This window comes from Cetorhinus maximus, chromosome 9 (genome assembly GCF_964194155.1).
Source record: "Cetorhinus maximus chromosome 9, sCetMax3.hap1.1, whole genome shotgun sequence".
In the NCBI taxonomy this organism is placed as follows: Eukaryota; Metazoa; Chordata; class Chondrichthyes; order Lamniformes; family Cetorhinidae; genus Cetorhinus; species Cetorhinus maximus.
This window is the reverse complement of record NC_135887.1, coordinates 87,486,231-87,507,513: the sequence shown is the minus strand read 5'-3', so window position 1 is coordinate 87,507,513 and position 21,283 is coordinate 87,486,231. Positions and strand designations below refer to the sequence as shown.

The window sequence follows — 21,283 nt, the reverse complement described above, 5'->3', positions numbered from 1 at the left end:
CTTCGACAGCACCTTCCAAACCCATGACCACTACCATCTAGAAGGACAAGGGTATCAGGTAGATGGGAATGACACCGCCTGGAAGTTCACCATCCTGACTTGGAAATGTATCGCCGTTCCTTCACTGTCACTGGGTCAAAATCCTGGAACTCCCTTCCTAATAGCACAGTGGGTGTAAGTACACCACATGAACTGCAGTGGTTCAAGAAGGAAGCTCACCACCACCTTCTCAAGGGCAACTAGGGATGGGCAATAAATGCTGGCCCAGTCAGCAAAGCCCACATCCCATGAATGAATAAAAAAAAAGATTTGAAGGCAAATCTGGCTAACTAACTGAGGCATGATGAAAGTAGCGCAACAGATGTATTTAACTGACTTTCAAAAAGCGTTTGATAAGGTATCATATAACATAGAACTAAAGTATGTGCTTCAATTTTCCAAAGTAGTATTGGTGGGAGCTTATCATTGGCTAAGAGATAGAAGGCAAAGGGTAGTAGTGAACAGATGTAGCTGATTGGACAGAAATATCTGGTTAGGTCCCTCAGGAGTTTGCATTAGGATCATTGCCTTTTTTTTGGGTATAAGGAATACAATTACAACATTGGCAGAATATATAAAACTTGACCAACATAGTAAGCAGTGAGACAAACTGGTTAAAGTGGACAGACGCATGGCAGATACAATTTAAATGTGGATAAGTATGAAGTGTGTTACAATTGAGGTTTATAAAACTGTGTTTGGGACAATCTTTAAATTTAAAGTAAAATGAAGGGGCTCATGTGACCTGCTCTGAAATTAGCCTGACCAGCAAGCCTGGGTGATTCGATTGCTAAAGATGGTTTTACAGGGGAAAAAGGTGCAAGGTATTCACACTTGCAGACAATCACAAAGCAGCTGTGATGCCAATGGACAGACTAAGTCTCCAAGTCCCAGAGATGTGTCAAGATTGTCAGGTTGTAAAAAGTGTATACTTTGAACTGTCCATTTGATTGTGGGGTCGAAAGAAAAACAAACTAGCACTTCTTCCTGGATACAAGGTCCACATGTTTCACATTGCCATGGAAGGGTTTAGGAGGAAGCCTTTGCAAAGATCAGGCTGTAGGCTTTCCTAAAATATCACTGTATATCACAAATAGATGGGTTAGTCTGTCAGGATCCAGGGGAGGGCAGGCAACTAGACGCTGAAAGTATCTGGTTCACTGAGCTGGAGTGCAGGGGAAAGCACATGCTTGGATTAGAGCAACCAAACTAGTGAGGAGTTGAATCGAAGCTGCTCTAGAGGGAGGATCCCCAGAAATACTCTCAACATGAACAACAGTTCTGGGGTTAGAGGTTACCAGGCTGAGAAGAAAAAAATAGAAGTAAACCCTAGGGAGCCAAGAATCATTTTGGATCGATTCTGGAAGAATGTAGTACCTACTAGGGGACAGTGTAATGTATATCTGTGAAGTGTGCGTTTTCGGTTGTGCTAAAAATAATGGGAGTGTTCAATTCTGTGGTTTGAAGTATAAGTTGCCTACAAAAGATAGTGTTTAGTTACAAGTAATTTTAGTATTTTGTTACAGTAAACATCTTAAAACTTGAAATCTGGTCATTTCAACCTTTCAGTTATTAACTAGAAGTTCGAATTTATTTTTAAAATTAAGTTATTGGTCGCTACAGATATCGCAACTAGTGATGCTATTTTAGAAACAAGGAGAGGCAGTATAATGTTTGAGGCAAAAGGATCTGAAAAAAGACAAAAATTTGGTTCAGGATGCTTCGAGGAGCATCTATGTCAAATTAACAATATCCAATGTATCTAGAGGAAGGCCAGGGGTGGTGCATCTACACAAGTTCCCCCAAGCACCAACATGAAGTGCCAGTTGTGGATGCCTATGCCAATCTCATATCAGACTCTTCAATCATGAGAAAACAGTTATTTACAGCTTGGGCATGTGAATAACAAAGGTGTACCACCACCAGGGTTATAACAGAGATGAAGGTCTTCATTACGAAGAGATTGAAGAGACTGGTATAGTGCTCCTTAGAGCAGAAAAAGAACATTTTGAATAACTCTTACTTCTCAATTTTGATAGAATAAGTAGGTAGAAAGTACTTCATCTGCCAAGTGCACCAGTTACCAGAGTTTATAGATTTAAAATGATCAGCAAAAGTAGTAGAGGGAGAAATTGAGAATTTCCTCCCCAAACAGCGAGTTCAGATCAGGAACCCATCACCTGAATGGGTTTTGGATTCCATAGGATTGTTCAAAAGACAATTTGGCATGCACTTGAAGACTAATTTGCAGGGTTAGTCGGGGGTGGGGGTGGAGAAAAGGATGGAGTGTGGGACACAACTCAACAGTTCTTTCAAAGTGCCATGCACACGCAATAGGCGAATGGCCCTCTTCTATGCTCTAAGAAGCCAAGTTATAGCCACTTCTACATTGGACATTTGCACCTAGTAGAAACAAGGTAACTAAGACTAAGAGTCAGCCCGAGGAGATAAGGGCAAAGACAATTTGATGCCAATTTCTGGAAATTAAATAAATTAAGAATGGAGGCTGTTACACAAATGATGCTCAAAGAAAACTAGATTGCTAATGCAGTCATCTCCATGGCCAGATACATTTGTAGGTTATATCAATCAAGTACATGTATCCTGAAAATATTCCAATTAATCCTGTCAAAAATGACTTGGTCCCAAACACTCCAATAATTCTGGGGGGAAATAGTTGTAAAATCTACATTCTATGGGTCCGTGCAGAAAAATTGGTGTATTACTGAGGCACCAAAATTAGAAAGCTTTCCATATTCAAAGGGTTTAACATCCTGCAGCTGGAAAAGTATGGTGGGGTGGGGGGGAAAATAAGAGATTTCCTCTTCTTGACCACTCCACCACAACATGCAAACATGGAGAATTGTGCTCTGCTGTAACATACATTTTACAGGTAAACCTCAGACTATTTTTTTGGAAGAGTTTTAAAACTCCCTACCTTCTGTAATAAGAACCCATGCTGAAGACCAAAGGGTTGCAACTGCCAGACAGGCAGCAATCGATGACGATGAGTTGATCCATAAAACCAAACCTTTCCATAAATTTGAAAAGGACAGAAAATGGGAGTGTGAAAGGAAGGCAAGTAGCCAGGGTAAATAATGGATGGCTGGGAGTACTTTGTGATCTCCTTTGAAGGCCGAAGTGTTACCACTGTAATAAAGTGGGACACATTCTTTCAGAATGCTGGAAGTTGCAAGGGAAGGCATAGGAAATTATTGGAGTTTGTAACTGTAAGTCCTAAAAAGGAACTCAAAAAGAAAATGCCATGGTCCAAATTGTAGCCTTAACTACAAATAAGGGTCTGGAGGTAACAAATCCATATCTAACATTATCACGACTCACTGGGGTAGTGCACTGTATTATCAAGCCCCACTGGATTCTGATCGAGATAAATCCTGCCTCACCTTCTGGTGTCTCAATTTTAACTGCCAGCATTTTAAGCTGGAATTCTCTGTCTCTCTCTCTCTTTCCTCCTTCTCTAACTTCACTTCTAATTCCTGAGATCAGGTTTTCACATTTCAATTTCTTGTTTTCTTTCTCCTGCCTTTGTCTGATCCCATTGGAATGCCCATTCTCTTTCCTTTTCTGCTGCCTCTAGTTCCAACTATTATTTTTTATTTGCAACTGAATTTGAGCCTATTCAAATGAGGCACCCTTGGAGGACTTGATCTTCCAGACATTCCTTCCAGTTTTAAATGTTGCGCTACCTCTTCGATTATCTCAGCCTTCCTAGCTTTGGCAGGCATCCCTACTCTTAATTTACTTGCCAATTCAGTTAACCTGGCTTTTGGGGTCCCTTTTAAAATAGTCAGGGACATCTCTTCCACTTGTAGGAAGGTTTTAGCAGTTTCCAGTGCCATCTTATTTTGATAGGAAACACCAGGTTTGTACTATTGGCTTTTATTACTTACTAAATATACACTCAAATCATCATTGGCTTTTGTTCCAAAATAGCCCAAGCTCAAGCCCCCAGACTTTGAGCTATACGTTATAATTTTTCCTCAAAAACTTTGATTTTTCTCCAGGTATAGCATCACCCATAATCACTGAAAGTCCAAAAGAACTAAAGCAGTTACAAGAACAGGTTCCTGGTATTTTTCCATTGTGTGTGGTGACCAGAGCAATTAAACAAAGTCCATCACCAGAGGTCAAAGTAATACCATTCGCAGATGTTAGAGTAGCCGAAACTTTATTTAAGGATGAGGATAATTCAAAAGGAAGTGTTTGGCATGTCTTCCTTAATTCAGGCTCAGAAAGCAGATCCCTAGTTAAACAAGTTAGCACAGTCAGCTCACGCTGAAGTTGAGGCTGAAGGAATTCCAGAGTGCTATTACATTAAAAAATGGAGTTCTGATGAGGAAGAAGTGGAGACACCCTCAGGCCTGAGGATGAGGAACAGATGGTTGTTCATCAGATAGTGGTACCGCCTAAATATTGTAAGGAGACTTTGCGAGTAGCACATGAGATTCCCAGAGCATGACATGTAGGAATATGAAAAACTCACGCATTGATAAACTGGCCAAGACTTCATAAAGATGCAGCACAATTTTATAGAACGTGTCAGACATGTCAAGTAGTAGGTAACCTTCAACATGTAATCAAACCAGCACCTTTAATACCCATACCAGTTTTTGAAGAACCATTTAGTCAGGTATTAGTGGATTGTGTAGGGCCATTGCCCAAAACGAAAATGGGAGCATGTAAAGTAGCACGAGAACAGGCTGATGGAAAAGAGTTGGAGAAAGTCAAGTCAAAATCCAGCACACTTGATCCAGAGCAGAGTAACGGTAAAGAGCCGAAATTCAGTAGAGAACATAAACAGAGTAAAAGCAAAGAGAGAGCAGAATGGGCCAAATTGAAATTTAAAAGTCGAGACCGAAGTAAAAGCAGAGCATGAGAAAAAAAGGGCCAAATCAAAATCTAGAAGCCGAGATAGAGAACAGAGTAAAGACAAAGATAGAGGGAAAAAGGGATAAATCTAGAAGTAAACAAGGGTAAAAGAAAAACACGCAAACTCAAGAAGCAGAGGCAGGGAACAAAAAAGAAAACTGGGTTAAATCTAATAGTAATGATGCGGAACAGGGCAAGAGCAAAGATTAAGAAAAAAAGAGCAAAATCCAAGAGCAAGGAAAGGAGTTAGAAGTAGGAGCAAAGAAGGTCAAAGGAACAGAACAGAAAAAGAAAGACACTAACAAAAGAAACACTAACCTATGCTGACCATAATCTGCTGGCGTTTGGGAAGTTTAAAACTGGAAATGCAAGACTGTTTGGTTGAAATAATAGGCTCCATCTAATGTAAAGATCGTTCACATTGCTGGTAAAGATAGTGATTGTGGATACATTGTCCCATGTGTAAATTACGGAAATCAGTTTATACTTAAGATTGTATAAGGGGAAAGGTGGATAAATGAGTGCAACTAGTGTTTGTTGTCTATGTAACACATATCCTATGAAACGCATTTTTAAAATGGCACTTCATCTTTAAGGGCGGAGGCATGTAAAGAACATTTTTATTTTTTCTTGGACTGTGGCTTTAAAAACTACTATAACTGCAGTTTAAAGGAGATGTTCACTGGAGCAGGAGGAAGAAAATCTACAATGTTGCTATCTCCTGGAACAGTGTGTGCCAGGTTGGACAGAAAGTTGCTGGAAAGGAGACCTGGTTTGAGGAAGCTGTCTAGCAACAGCGTTTTGATTGGCTCCTGACCAAGCGGCCAGGTTTTGTGAGAGAAGTGCAGTAGGTCAGCTCCTAGCCTGAAAAGAGGAAAGGTCTGAAACTTCTCTCGCTAGTGTTTTCTAAGACTCCAGTAATCCTGCCATAGTAGCTAGCTGGCTATTCCTCACATCGCTGTATCCTGCTTTATTTGAGAAGCCCCTGTCAGGAGTAAAAGGGGAAAAATCACCAGTAGAGGCATTAAAAGCAAGTTTCAACCAGAGAACCACAGATTGCAAGTGCTGGGAGACCACTTCGTGTCAACCACAACAACCTGCAAGGAATTTGGAAGAAAACAATCAAAGTCAAACCATCTAATCCTGAACTCAGGATTGGTGCTATTGATAAAAACAAAACACTACTGCGGATGCTGGAAATCCAAAACAAAAACAGAATTACCTGGAAAAACTCAGCAGGTCTGGCAGCAACGGTGGAGAAGAAAAGAGTCGACATTTCGAGTCCTCATGACCCTTCAACAGAACTGAGTATAGTTAGGAGAGGGGTGAAATATAAGCTGGTTTAAGGTGGGGGGAGAGAGAGAGAAGTTGAGGGTGGGGTGGCTGTAGGGACAAGCAAGCAGTGATAGGAGCAGATAATCAAAAGATGTCACAGACAAAAGGATCAAAGAGGTGTTGAAGGTGGTGATATTATCTAAGAAAATATGCTAATTAAGAATGGATGGCAGGTCACTCAAGGTACAGCTCTAGTAGGGGTGGGGTGGAAAGACTGACCAGGTATTAGTTGTAGATTTAAAAATAATGGAAATAGGTGGGAAAAGAAAAATCTATATAAATTATTGAAAAAAACGAAAGGAAGGGGGAAGAAACGGGGTGGGGATTGGGGGAGGGAGTTTAAGATCTAAAGTTGTTGAATTCAATATTCAGCCCGGAAGGCTGTATAGTGCCTAGTCGGAAGATGAGGTGCTGTTCCTCCAGTTTGCGTTGGGCTTCACTGGAACAATGCAGCAAGCCAAGGACAGACATGTGGGCAAGAGAGCAGGGTGGAGTGTTAAAATGGCAAGCGACAGGGAGGTTTGGGTCTTTCTTGCGGACAGACTGCAGGTGTTCTGCAAAGCGGTCGCCCAGTTTGCGTTTGGTCTCTCCAACGTAGAGGAGACCGCATTGGGAGCAACGAATGCAGTAGACTAAGTTAGGGGAAATGCAAGTGAAATGCTGCTTCACTTGAAAGGAGTGTTTGGGCCCTTGGACGGTGAGGAGAGAGGAAGTGAAGGGGCAGGTGTTGCATCTTCTGCGTGGGCATGGGGAGGTGCCATAGGTGGGGGTTGAGGAGTAGGGGGTGATGGAGGGGTGGACCAGGGTGATCCGGAGGGAACGATCCCTACGGAATGCCGCCAGGGCGGGTGAAGGGAAGATGTGTTTGGTGGTGGCATCATGCTGGAGTTGGCGGAAATGGCGGAGGATGATCCTTTGAATGCGGAGGCTGGTGGGGTGATAAGTGAGGACAAGGGGGACTCTATCATGTTTCTGGGAGGGAGGAGAAGGCGTGAGGGCGGATGCGTGGTAGATGGGCCGGACACGGTTGAGGGCCCTGTCAACGACCGTGGGTGGAAAACCTCGGTTAAGGAAGAAGGAGGGCATGTCAGAGGAGCTGTTTTTGAAGGTAGCGTCATCAGAACAGATGCAACGGAGACAAAGGAACTGAGAGAATGGGATGGAGTCCTTACAGGAAGCGGGGTGTGAGGAGCTGTAGTTGAGGTAGCTGTGGGAGTTGGTAGGCTTGTAATGGATATTGGTGGAGTCTATCATCAGAAATTGAGACAGAGGTCAAGGAAGGGACCATGTGAAAATGATGGAGGGGTGGAGATTGGAAGCAAAATTAATAAATTTTTCCAAGTCCAGACGAGAGCATGAAGCCGCACCGAAGTAATCATCGATGTACCGGAGAAAGAGTTGTGGGAGGGGGCTGGAGTAGGACTGGAACAAGGAATGTTCCACATGCCCCATAAAGAGACAGGCATAGCTGGGGCCCATGCGGGTACCCATAGCCACACCTCCTCAACCCCCACCTATGGCACCTCCCCATGCCCACGCAGAAGATGCAACACCTGCCCCTTCACTTCCTCTCTCCTCACCGTCCAAGGGCCCAAACACTCCTTTCAAGTGAAGCAGCATTTCACTTGCATTTCCCCTAACTTAGTCTACTGCATTCGTTGCTCCCAATGCGGTCTCCTCTACATTGGAGACACCAAACGCAAACTGGGCGACCGCTTTGCAGAACACCTGCGGTCTGTCCGCAAGAAAGACCCAAACCTCCCTGTCGCTTGCCATTTTAACACCCCACCCTGCTCTCTTGCCCACATGTCTGTCCTTGGCTTGCTGTATTGTTCCAGTGAAGCCCAACGCAAACTGGAGGAACAGCACCTCATCTTCCGACTAGGCACTTTACAGCCTTCCGGGCTGAATATTGAATTCAACAACTTTAGATCTTAAACTCCCTCCCCCATTTCCGTTTCTTCCCCCTCCCTTTTGTTTTTTTTCCAATAATTTATATAGATTTTTCTTTTCCCACCTATATCCATTATTTTTAAATCTATAAATGTAATACCCTGTCAGTCTTTCCACCCCACCCCCACTAGAGCTGTACCTTGAGTGTCCTGCCATCCATTCTTAATTAGCACATTTTCTTAGATAATATCACCACCTTCAACACCTCTTTGATCCTTTTGTCTGTGACATCTTTTGATTATCTGCTCCTATCACTGCTTGCTTGTCCCTACAATCACCCCACCCTCAACTTCTCTCTCTCTCCCCAACCCCCCCCCCCCCCCCCCAACCTTAAACCAGCTTATATTTCACCCCTCTCCTAAATATACTCAGTTCTGTTGAAGGGTCATGAGGACTCGAAACGTCGACTCTTTTCTTCTCCGCCGATGCTGCCAGACCTGCTGAGTTTTTCCAGGTAATTGTTTTTGTTTTGGTGCTATTGAACTGTTTTATCTCACCCTTAAAATCCATGTTTTGTGTGTCTTGTTTGTGCGTGCGTGTGTATAGTGGTTAAGAAGGGGTGGAGTTTAAGTTACAGAGCTAAAAGTTAGCACTTCATATTTCTGTTTTTTTGCCATTGGTTACAGACAATGCTTAATGAACAGTTATTTACTTGTTAAGCTTACAAACCTTGTGTTCGTATTCTGTTAACCTAAATTAAACAGTTTGATAGAATTGGGGCAATCTGGCGATCTAATCAAACCGCTCACATTTGTCGCAGCTCAGGGAACAGCGGGGCTTGATATGACAGCGCACTATCCCCAGTGAGTCGTGACAGAGGTAAACTTCACAATCACAATTTTTACAGCGCAGGAGGCAACCATTCAGCCCATCGTGTCTGCACTGGCTCCCCAAATGAGCATCTCACCTAGTGCCATTCTCCTGCCTTCTTCCTTTTCAAGAAATAGTAATTCCCTTTCGAATGCCTCGATTGAACCTGCCTCCACCACGCTTTCAGGCAGTGCATTCTGAACCTTAGCCACTCACTGCATGAAAAAAAACTTTTCCTATCACTTTTGCTTCTTTTGTCAATTTCTGTGCACCCTCATTTTCAATCCTTTCATGAATGGGAACAGTTTCTTCCCATCTCTCTGTCCAGACCCCTCATGACTTTGAATACCTTTATCAAATCTCCTCTCAGCCTTCTCCAAGGAAAAAGAATCCCAACTTCTTCAATCTATCTTCATAACTGAAGTTCCTCACCCCTGGAGCCATTCTTGAGAATCTTTTCTACACTCTCTACAATACTTTCACATCCTTCCTAAAATGCAGTGCTTAGAACTGAATGCAATACTCCAGCTGAGGACGAATTAGTGCCTGATACAAGTTCAACATAACCTCTTTGCTCTTGTACTCTTAAGCCCTAATAAAGCCTAGGATACTGTATGTTTTATTAACCACACAATCTGTGCTACCACCTTCAGTGACTTTTGCACATATGCACCCAGGTCCCACTGCTCCTACACCCACTTTAGAATTGTATCCTTCATTTTGTATCGTCTCTCCATATTCTTCCTACCAAAATGAATCATTTCATATTTCTCTCATTGAACTTCATCTGCCACCTTCTGCCTCTTCCACCGACTTGTCAGTCCTTTTGAAGTTCTGCACCATCCTCCTCAGTTTACAATGCATCTAAGTTTCATATTATCTGTAAATTCTGAAACTGCTCTGTGCACCAAGGTCTAGGCCATTAATGTGCATCAGGAGGAGCAAAGGTTCCAACTCTGGGGAACTCCAGTACAAACCCTCCTGTAGCCTGAAAAATATCCATTAACCACTACTGTTTCCTGTGAGCCAAATTTTGTATCCACGTTGCTACTTGTCCCTTGAATTATAACTTTGCTCAAGTCTGTTGTACAGTACTGTATCAAATGCCTTTTGAAAGTCCGTGTACACCACATCAATAACGTTGCCCTCATCAACTCTGCTACCTCTTTAAAAAAAAACCACTCCAAATTAGTTAAGCACTATTTCCCTTAAGGAATCTATGCTGGCTTTTCTTAATTAACCCACATTTGTCCATGTGACTATTAATTTTGTTCAGAATTACTGTTTCCAGAAGTTTCCCCAAAGTAAAATTGATTGGCTTGTAATTGCCAGGCTTATCTTTACACCCTTTTTTGAAAAGGCGTGTAACGTTTGCAATTCTCCAGTCCTCTGGCACCGCCTGAGTCGAAGGAAGGCTGAAAAATTATGGCCAGCGTCTCCACGATTTCCACTTTCACTTCCCTCAGTATCCTCGGGTGCACCTCATCCGGTTGTGGTGCCTTATTAGCTTCAAGTGCAGACAGCCTATCCAATACCTCCTCTTGATCATTTTTAAACCCTTCCAATGTCTGAATTACCTTCTTTCACCATAGCCTAGGTAGCATCATTTTCCTTGGTTAAAAAAAAAATTAATACCTTAGCTATGCACTCTGTCTCCATATGCAAATCCCCTTTTTGATCCCTAATCAACCCCACTCCTTTTACCATTCTTACAATTTATACACCTAAAGACAACTTTGGGATTCCCTTTTGTTAGCTGCCACTCTCTTTTCATACTGCCTCTGCTTTTTTTTTTAAAAACACCCCCTCCCTCTAAACCTTCTATATTCATCCTGCTTCTCAATTGTATTTTCTAACCAAAATGTGTGCACAATTTAATTTAATTTCTAATTTAATTTCTTTCGTCGCATCCAGGGAGCTCTGGATTTGTTTGCCCTACCTTTCAAGGGACTATACCTTGACTGTGTGCAAACTCTACTTCCTTTGAAGGTAGCCCATTGTTCAGCTACCGTTTTTCCTGCCAAACTTCAATTCCAATTTATTCAGCCCAAATCTGTTGCAGATTTACTCCATTGAAGTTGGCTTCCCCCCAGTTAATTATTCTTACTCTAAATTGTTCTTTGTCCTTTTCCATAGACAGCCCAAATCTTATGATGCAATCACCTGCCCCCTAAATGTTATCCTCCTGACACTCAATCCATTTGGCCCACCTCACTCTCAAGAACCAGGTCTAACAGTGTCTCCTTTGTCATTGGAATGGAAACATGCTGCCATAAAAATTTTTCCAGAACACACTCTAGGAACTCTTGTCCCTTTCTGCCCTTTACACTACTACTATTCTAGTCCAAATTCAGATAATTAAAGTCTCCCATTCTAAGTGCTCTTAAAATTTTTTCACCTCTAATTTCCTTGCAATTGTTCCTCTACACCCTTCCCATAGGTGTAGTCCATAGGTCACCATCTAAGGCAAGTGCACCTTTTTGGTCTAGCCAAATAGATTCTGTCCTTGACCCCTTTGAGACATCCTCTTCCTCCAGCATAGGAATGCTCTCCTTAAATCAATACTGCCAAACCCCAGTCCCCTTTTTCTTCCTTTCCCAACTTTGTATTCAGGAATATTTAACACTCAGTCGTGCTCTTCTTTGAGCCAGGACTCTTATAGCCACTTCATATTTCCACTTGGCAATCTGCACCTACAGCTCACCAATATTATTTACCACACTCCATGCATTCACATACATGCACAGTAACCCTGATTAACTTTATTACTTTCTCCCTTACTAACCCCACCTATTAACTTACTATTCCATATTCTAGCGCTCTCCCTTAGTATTTTGTGCACCTAGGTATTCCTCTGATATTACCTCCTTGTTCCCACACCCTTGCCAAGTTAGTTTAAACACTCTCCAATAGCACTAGCAAAACACCCTGCAAGGAACTCGAGTCTTGCTCTGTTTAGGTGCAACCCATCCAGCTTCTACAGGTTCCATCTCCCCAGAGCAAGTCCCAATATCCCAAGAATCTAAAGCCTTCCCTCCTGCATCATCTTTCCATCCACACATTCCATTCGTCTGCTTCAAACTATTTTTACACTCACTTGCATATGGCACTCAGAGTAATCCAGAAACTACGACTTTGAGGTCCTGCTTGCTAATTTCACACCTGCCTCCCCAAATTGTGACTGCAGGACCACATACATCCCTCTTTCTACCCATGTCACTGGTTCTGATGTGGACCACAACTACTGGCTGTTTACCCTCCCCCCCCCTCAGCATGCTCTATAGCTGCTCAGTGACATCCTTGATCCTGGGTCCAGGGAGGAAAAACATTATCCTAGATTCACGTCTGCAGCTGATACCTATCTATTCCCCTAACTAGAGAATCACCTATTACTATTGCTCTTCCAGTCTTCCTTGTATTCCCGTGTACAGCTGAGCCACCCGTGGTGCTGTGGACTTGGCTCTGTTTGCACTCCCTAGGTTAGCCATCACTCTCATCAGTATTCCGATCTGAACACTGGTTGGATAGCTGCACTACCTGCCTGTTTCTTTTTACTGGTCTCGTGGTCACCCATTCACTCACCCTGCATAATCTTAAACTGTGGGATGACCATATCTATAAACGTGCTATCCACGTAGCTCTCAAGCTCACGGATACATTGCAGTGATGCCAGCTGCTGCTCAAGTTCCGAGAACCAGAGCTCAAGCAGCTGCAACCGATGACACTTTCTGCACAAATGGTTATTCAGGAGACGGAAAGCATCCTAGAGTTCACATATCGTGCAGATGTACACTTGAGAGTTTGGAGCAACCCTGACATTCCTCTAATTTAAAAAAAAAATTCAGTTATGGGATGCGGGTGTCGCTGGCTAGGCCAGCATTTATTGCCCATCCTTAATTGCTCTTGAGAAAGTGGAGGGGAGATGCCTTCTTAAACCGCTGCAGTCCCAGTATGTAGGTCCACCACAGTGCCTTACTACTGCTAATAAACTTTACCAATACTAATAAACCTTACTACCAGTAAATCTAATACTGACAAACCCTTATAATTAATAATAATCACCTTAGTGATAATAAACCTCATGTAAAAATGCAAGATAAGACTCAGCACTACTCAATTATTAATAATTACTATTTTTAATGTTTTTTAAACTTCTGGTTGTTTAGGCTCAGTTCTTTAGTAACAATGCTCACCAATCAACTTACAACAGTTCTGTGATTTCAGGTTTTATTTTTTTCCCCCAAATCTGGTGTTCAGCAGAAGCTGCAGCAGCCACAGCATGCCTCCACTCTCCCCCAGGCAACTGTAAGCTCTGAACCTCAGTCTGAATTTATATCCTCCTTCTCTGGTGTGTTCTCTTGCAGGTCCACTGCCTCTCTGCTATCTCCCAGGTAACTCAACTTGCTTGATATGGACTGTCCAGTGTCATATGAATGGCCCTTTTTTGTCTTTGCTTGCAAGCAGTAACTTAATACTGGGCTAGAATTCCTTGGGCACCTGCCCAAATGACCAATTCTTTTTGGGACACCAGTGAATGAGAGTTTACAATATTTTTGTGTATTGTGATGGGAAGTGGGAGACAACAACCCTGATCCTGCCCTATAACACCTACACACATGCAGAAACTTTTATTGTAAATTGCATATCAAAATCAAAACTAATTTTCCTGTACCTAGCTCAAGGACACAGAGGCCAAATGCAGTCCCCTTCATTCCAAGATGAGCAAGGGTTGGAACTGGGACCTTTTGGATCAGTAGAGCTCAGTAATAAGACCATGGGATGAAGTTACCTACTGACATTGAAGGATTACCCTCTTTCAAGTTTCAACTCAAAAAAGTTTATAAAATTTGCCAAGTAACCAAGCTAGTAAGCCACTTATACCAGAAAATCAGCTTTCCTTAACTCTCACCATTTATACAGAAACATAATACAGCTGTCCCATGAGGTTTATCTAAATGAAGCAGGCTTTTTAAATGCTAGATATGAAGCGGAGTGATACAAATTATATGCTTTGTTAAATCAGCATTGTGGTTCTTCAAGCTCAGTTGAGGTTACAATTTTGACTATCACCGAATGATGTATTGTAGCATATACAATAGCTGCTGTAGAACAGCAAAGGTTATTTTTATGAAAATCAAGTCACTGTCATATTTCTCACTGTAAAGCTTTTCTTCCAACTTCTTGGAGGTGACAATGACAATGTCCCCAAAGTGGAGTTCGAAAATCTTTGCTGTTTGACCTACAGACAATGTCCAAAACTTGACTGTTCTTCCTAACTTGGCTATTTACAAGCATTAATGTATTTTATACAGGGAGACCAGTCTTTTTATAACGAGATTAAAAAGCTCGGCATCTTAGAAAACAAATCACGCAACTATGTTGAGCTTCTCCAGAGTAAAGTTGAAATACAGCCTACTGAAGTCTCAAAATTTAGCAATTACCGACCTTTTCGCCGAACTCCTGGTGAATTCCTAGAAGCTTGCGGCTTAGATACATTGTCCTCGAGATTGCTCATGGCAATTTGTGTGGCATTTCTAGTGCATCTACGACCTTGATTTTCAGGAACCTGTAGACAAATAAAGCAACTCAGAACCTTCATTTACATGATTAGTAGCGGAGAGAGAAAGGACCCATAAATCAGTGGTAAGAGAGCCGTGAGTTACATATAAAATCTGAAAGTGATGTCACAGGAGTCTTGCAAGCTGATTGGTTGATAAGTATAGGCCTTTCTGGACTCAGCACGGAGGAGACGATTGGTGAGTGACAAATGACTTATTATATGCCATGCTGTAGTAAACACTTTATATAAAGTTTAAGGTATGTCAGTACAGCTCAGTCATGTGGAATGTGCATCCTGCAGGATGTGGGGAGTTGTGCAGGCACATGGTGCCCTTGATGACTGCATCTGCAGGAAGTGTCACCAGCTGCAAAAACTTGAGCTCCAGGTTGCAGAGCTCGAGCGACAGCTGGAGTCACGATGGTGGATCCTCAATGCTGAGGATTACATTGATAGCACATTTAGGGAAGTCACAGAGAGGGAAAAGGTGACCACCAGAGTATCTAAGAGAAACAGGCAGATAGTAAGACTACCTCACTCTCTAACCGCTTTCCATTTTGGATACTGGTGAGCGAGACTGTTCCTCAGAGGACCGTAGCAAGAGGAGAGACAGGAAAAGGAAGAAAGTTTAGGTGTGGGGGGGTGGTGGTTATTGGCAATATTGATTAAAGACGGCATTACAGTATGAGAGAGAGAAAAAAAGAGAACGTTCCAGAAGGGTCAAGGACAGAACACACTGGCTAGGAGGTAAGGGATGAAAAAGTGCAATAACATTGATCAGTGTAGTATATAGACCACTAGGGGAAGGGATGTAGGGTAGAAAATTTGCAAAGAAATTACAGACAGGTGCAAGAATTATAGAGTGATTATAATGGAGGACTTCAATTATCCAAATATAGACTGGGATAGGAATAGTGCAAAAGGTCAAGAGGTGTGAAAGTTCCTGGAATGTGTTCAAGATCATTTTCTGCAGCAGTTTGTTTCCAGTCCAAACAGAGGGAAGGCACTATTGGGGCTAGTTCTGGGGAATGTGTTGGCCCAAGTGGGGATCAAATATTAGTGGGAGAGCATTTAGGGAACAGTGACCACTGCATTATAAGGTTTAGACTGTCCATGGAAAAGGGCAAGCAACAATCCAGAGCAGGGATAATTAATTGGGGCAAAGCCAACTTTGATGGGATGAGAACGCAGCCGAGTCAAGTGAGTTGGAATCAAATGTTTGCAGAAAAGATGGTGGATGAACAATGGGTCACCTTCAAAAGAAACAGTATTGCAGGCAACGTCAAGGTATATTCCTTTTGAAAGGGAAAGGTAGGGCAAATAAATCCAGAACCCCCAGAATGTCAAGGGAGATAGAGGTGAAGATGAAAAGGAAGAAGTGCATGTATGACAGATGTCAGATAGAAAATACAATGGGGAATCAGGCTGAATATAGAAGGAGCAGAGGGGAAGTGAAAAATCTAATAAGAGAAGCAAGGAGAGAGCATGAAGAGAGACTGGCAGCCAACATTAAGGGAATTCCAAGGTCTTCTATAAGCATATAAATAAAAGGGCGGTAAAAGAAAGAGTAGGGCTGAAAGGACTTGCACATGGAGATAGGAGAAAAAAAAAGGTTTTAAATGAGCACTTTGCATCTGTCTTTACAAAGGAAGAGCAGCTGCCCAGGCCACGGTGAGGGGAAGTAACTGATACATGAGAAGAATTTACAATTTAGAAGGAGGTGGTTTTAGAAAGGCTATCTTTACTTGAATTGATAAGGTACCAGGACCAGATGAGATGCATCCAAGGGTATGAGGGAAGTGTGAATGGAAATTACAGGGGCACTATTGATAATCTTCTAGTCTTCCTTAGACACAGGGGTGGTACCAGAGGACTAGAGAATTGCAAACGTTACACCCTTGTTCAAAAAAAGAGGGTGCAAGGATAAGGCCGCCAACTACCGACCAATCAGTAGCAGGGAAACTTCCTGAAACTGTTATGCGGGACAAATCAATAGTTAGTTTGACAGTGCAGGATAATTAAGGAAAGCCAGCATGGATTCATTAAGGGAAAATCATATTTAACTAACTTGCTGGATTTTTTGAGCAGGTAACAGGGAAGGTTGATATGGTGTATATGGATTTTCAAAAGGCATTTGATACAGTGCCATAGACCCGAGAGTAAAATTTTAGCTCATGGAATAAAAGGGAAAGTAGGCACTTGGATGAGAAATTAGCTGAGTGACAGGAAACAGTAGTGATTAATGATGTTTTTCAGATTGGAAGGTGGCTTGTTGTGGAGCTCCCCAGGGGTCAGTGTTCAGACCCTTGCTCTTCCCGAAATATATTAATGACCTGGATTGTGGTGTTCAGGGCACAATTTCAAAATTTGCAGATGGTATGAAGATTGGAAACATTGTCGACTGTGATGGGGATAGTCCTGAACTTCAGATGGACATAGACATGTTGGTAGATTGGGCAGACGAACTTCAATGCAGAGAAGTGAGAGGTGACTCATTTTGGCAGGGAGAATATGGAGAGACGGTATAAAATAAAGGGAGAAACTCTAAAGGAGGTGCGGGAACAGAGAGACCTCGGTGTATATGTACATAAGTCATTGAAGATGGCAGGGCATGTTGAGAGAGCAGTTGATACAGCATATACTACCTTAGGCTTTCTTAATAGGGGCATTGAGTACAAGAGTAAGGAGGTCATGTTAAACTTGTATAAAATACTAGTTAAGCCTCATCTGGAGTGCTGCATCCAGTTCTTGGTGCCATACTTGAGGAAGGATGTGAAGGCATTGGAGAGAGTAGAGGAGATTCGCAAGAATAATTCCAGGGGTGAAGAACTGTAGCTATGAAAATAAATCGGAGAGGTTGGGACTGTTTTCCTTGGAGAAAAGGCAGCTGAGAGGAGACTTGATAGAGGCATTCAAGATCCTGGAGGGCTATGGACATGGTAAATAGTGAGAAACTATTCCCACTCAGGAGAAAATCAAGAACGAGGGCACTGATTCAAAATAATTGGCAAAAGGAGTAGAAGTGATGCGAGGAGAAAACTTTTCACCCAGAGGGTGGTGGGAGTCTGGAACAAACTTCGAGAAGATGGTGGAGGCTGGTTCAATCAAGTTATTCAAAAGGGAATTGGATTGCTATCTGAAAAAAAAGAACGCGCAAGGTTATGGGGATAAGGCAGGGGAGTGGGACTGGGTGGTATGCATTTTCAGAGAGCCAGTGTAAACTCGATGGGCCGAATGGCCTCCTTCTGCACTGTAAAGTTAGTGAGTTGATTTCAAGTTACTCACCTCTTAGCAATTAAAAACAAAAAAAAAACAGAAGTTAAATGTCAAAAACGTTGATTAAAACAATACCATTTGTACTATACCTACCAATGTGGTTGGCTGGTTCTGCTTTGGTTGCTCAAGTTCAATCACTTCAACACTGCAATGACAAAATATTGCTATTTCCAAGTGTCCTACAACATGGAACATTTTGAAACTAAAAACGGTCAGGCAATGGATATATTGTTAGCCTTTGGTAAGGGTAAATTAGCTATAGAGACCAACAGATACCTTCCTTCCCATGAGTGGAAAAAATGACTTCTGATTTTATTCAATTGACCTTGGGCTGCTTCAAGTGTTTGTTTCCCAGCACAGCAAGTTTAAATTGTTCAGATCCAACCACTTTATGCCCATTTAAAATTAACATACAGAATGAAGAATACCTGCTTTCCAATCTAACTCATCCAGGGGTCAAAACTCCTCACCCAACAGGGGTTATTTTTTGAGATTGTCCCATGGGGCTACTTCTTCATTCTCACTAACTCCTTTATTAGGCAACAGTGGGTAACATAACCCAAAAAAAAAAACAACAGATCCAGAAGGTATTGTTCTTTAGGTAGATAAGATAGCACAAATACCAGAAAGCAAATATATTATTAAACCTCTTAACTTTGAATCTGAGAGTCAGGTCCTGGTATTCAGTTTCCTATAAACTCATTTTATAATGATGTCATTTGTTCTTAATTTATTATGAATAAATCTCCTATATTCAATTTCCAAAACAAAAATTCTAACTTCTTGGTATGAATTAAATTATTGGGAATTAGTCTCAAATCTGCAGCCCCTCTTAAAAATGTAACTGCAAGTAATTAGCACTCTCCAACATTCTTTAAATTTTTTCTGCCTATTTCATGTCCTTTCTCCTCAATACTTCCGTTTAAAGCGAGTGAAGAACACATCAGAATACTAATGGGTCCAAATGTGCAAAGGAAATACACAAAAATTAATGCTGCAGCACCAAGCTAATCATCAGAATCAGTTGCACCAGACCCCCAACCCTCCAATTAACTGGCACTTCAGTAAATTATCTTCATTTCTCACCTCCCTTCAAAACAACAAACTCATCTGGCCAGAGTTACTGCTCCAGCTCCTCCAAATCAGTTTCCTGCCCTTGCTGCTCCTCCAATCATGGGGTGCATCTCTGGAGGAGCAGCAAGAGCAGAGAGAGGGAAACTGTAAATGGAGGAGCCGAGGCGACAAGCATGGGAGAGACAAAATTTGCGATTGGAGGAGCAGCGCCTCACAGGTTCTGTCTCTCCCACACTTACTCCTCCTCCAAATTGGAACTAAGGATTATTTTCCCACCCCCAGTGATACTTGTACTTAAGCAAAAACTGCAACTAAAATCTCACCATTCTTTTTCTGCATTTTCGGTCACTTTCTCAATGGAGAGACAGTCTATGGAGAAAACACATGAACATTAATGAAGCATGACATTTATATGCAAAACTGAAAATAATACTGGCGTTGAACACAAAACTTGCAAGATTAAAGAATTCAATCAATTGGATCAAGATTCATGTCAGGATTCAAGAAGTCAGTTAAAATAAGTCTGCCGAGTTAGTCTGGCAATACAATACTGCAAAGTTTGTAAAAAGTATTTCATATACAAGACACCCTCATCAAGAGAATAGGAAAAGCAGTCCTGGATTCAAATATGTTGAAATTAAGATGCATTGTGCAGGGAGGGAATGATGGGGAATACAAAAATCAAGCTTAAGTCACCACTGCAACATGACATTAAGGGGTATGCATTTCCTATTACTATTTGGATTTGTTTTCTCACTTTCAATTATCCCTCACCTTGTATATTTTCATCATCCCAAATTAATTATTTTATGTCATGATCTCTTGAAATATACTTTGTTAGTCCTTGCCACATAACTTCCACTGAATTACAGCAAACCCATCCACAACTGTTTAGAGAAGAGAAAGCACGAGCTTCTAACAGAAGTGCAGGTTTTGTTCCAAAATCTGAAGTGAGGCCAGAGAAAAAGAAAAGGCCAAATTACACTATCCAAGAACTGCCAGTCAAAGCAGCAGAGGCAACAAACATACAACACAAAATCAATTAAAATATTACATATATCCACAATATTTCTTTGGTATTTTTCTAATAATCCTAAATTCCATTTGTTGACAATGCAATAAGATTTCATGCTCCACAGTCTGGGTGGAATTTTTTGCTCCTGGACTAAGTCTTGTAGTGGGAGTGATTTCCGCTGTTGAATCAAGCAGGCTATTATATGCAATTGTACGCTCCCTACCTCATTATTTATGCACGTGTGCGGTTCAGAGTCTCATGGTGGGGCAAGCAGGAAGTCAGCTACCCCACCGTAATGTCCAGGCATCACATTTAAAAGGCACCCAGACAGCCCTTCAATAATGGCACCAGGACCCTGAAATAAAGATGAGCAGAAGGCAGCAACCTTTAGCCTCATGATTTAGTGATGCCTCCCTGGAGCATCGCCTCCAGGCCATCGAGGAAAGGCAGGACGTCCTGTTCAAAGGACAGCAGTAGAAGGGCCACCCGAATGATCACAGTGGCCTGGAAGAGGTTGCCAGGAAGGTCAGCACCTGTGGGATCCAGAGGACCATCTTGCAGTGCAGGAAACGGGTCAATGATCTAATCTGCTTTGCTAGGGTAAGTGAATCTTCTGCTCACTCCAAACTCATATCACCACTAATTTTGTGTTTCTGTTACGGGACATGGACATTACTGTTTAGGCCAGCATTTTTGTTGCCCATCCCTAAATACCTTCGAAAAGCACAACAGTCCAAATGCTTGCTGTTAGGGAGGCAACTTCAAAATTTTGACCCAGCCACAGTGAGGGGTCAGCAATGGAGTGTAATGGAGGGAAACTTACAGGTGCTGCTGCCCCCATGCACCTGCTGGAGATTGAGAGAGACACACAGCTACATTAGTCAGAAGCCTTCAGTGACAGGAGTGTGTCCACATGCTCTGATGCTGTGGTTCCAGCATGTGAGTGTATGGAGGTCTCCAAGGGGAGGATGGAGGCCCAGGTCCAGGAGTTTCTGCCAGATATGTGCTCAGACCTGCACACCATTGCCGTAGCCATGGCTGCATTCAACAGCGGCTGTGTGTGAGGGGGTATGGGGCACTTCAATCTCCCTCCAGGTGCCTCTTCTCAAGGAGTCAGGGAACAGCCCTCAGGCACCCAAAGGGAGGAGGAGCGTAAGCTAGAGACCACAGGGACATCCAGCCAGGACACTCCAAGGGTGTGCAGGCATTCTCAATCTCCCCTGCCTGTGACACGATCAGCTCCAGCTGCTCAGGCTGAAAAGGGTGCACCTGCTCCTGAACAGGAGACCCAAAGCTGGCCATGGCCCTTAAGGCCTTGGACCTCCAGAGGAAGC

General features: G+C 42.5%; 1 protein-coding gene across 2 annotated transcripts in view; it reads right to left on the bottom strand.

Annotated features, from left to right (window-relative positions):
* The window catches only part of LOC144684802 (inner centromere protein-like), a 78,322-nt gene that overhangs the window by 19,396 nt on the left and 37,643 nt on the right, over positions 1–21,283 (bottom strand). For both annotated transcript variants that reach the window (XM_078549037.1, XM_078549039.1), the window contains 3 exons: positions 19,258–19,303; positions 17,954–18,005; positions 14,473–14,593 (listed from right to left, as the gene is read on the bottom strand). In XM_078549037.1, coding sequence (XP_078405163.1) covers positions 14,473–14,593; positions 17,954–18,005; positions 19,258–19,303 — 219 coding nt within the window. The remainder of the gene's footprint in view (positions 1–14,472; positions 14,594–17,953; positions 18,006–19,257; positions 19,304–21,283) is intronic.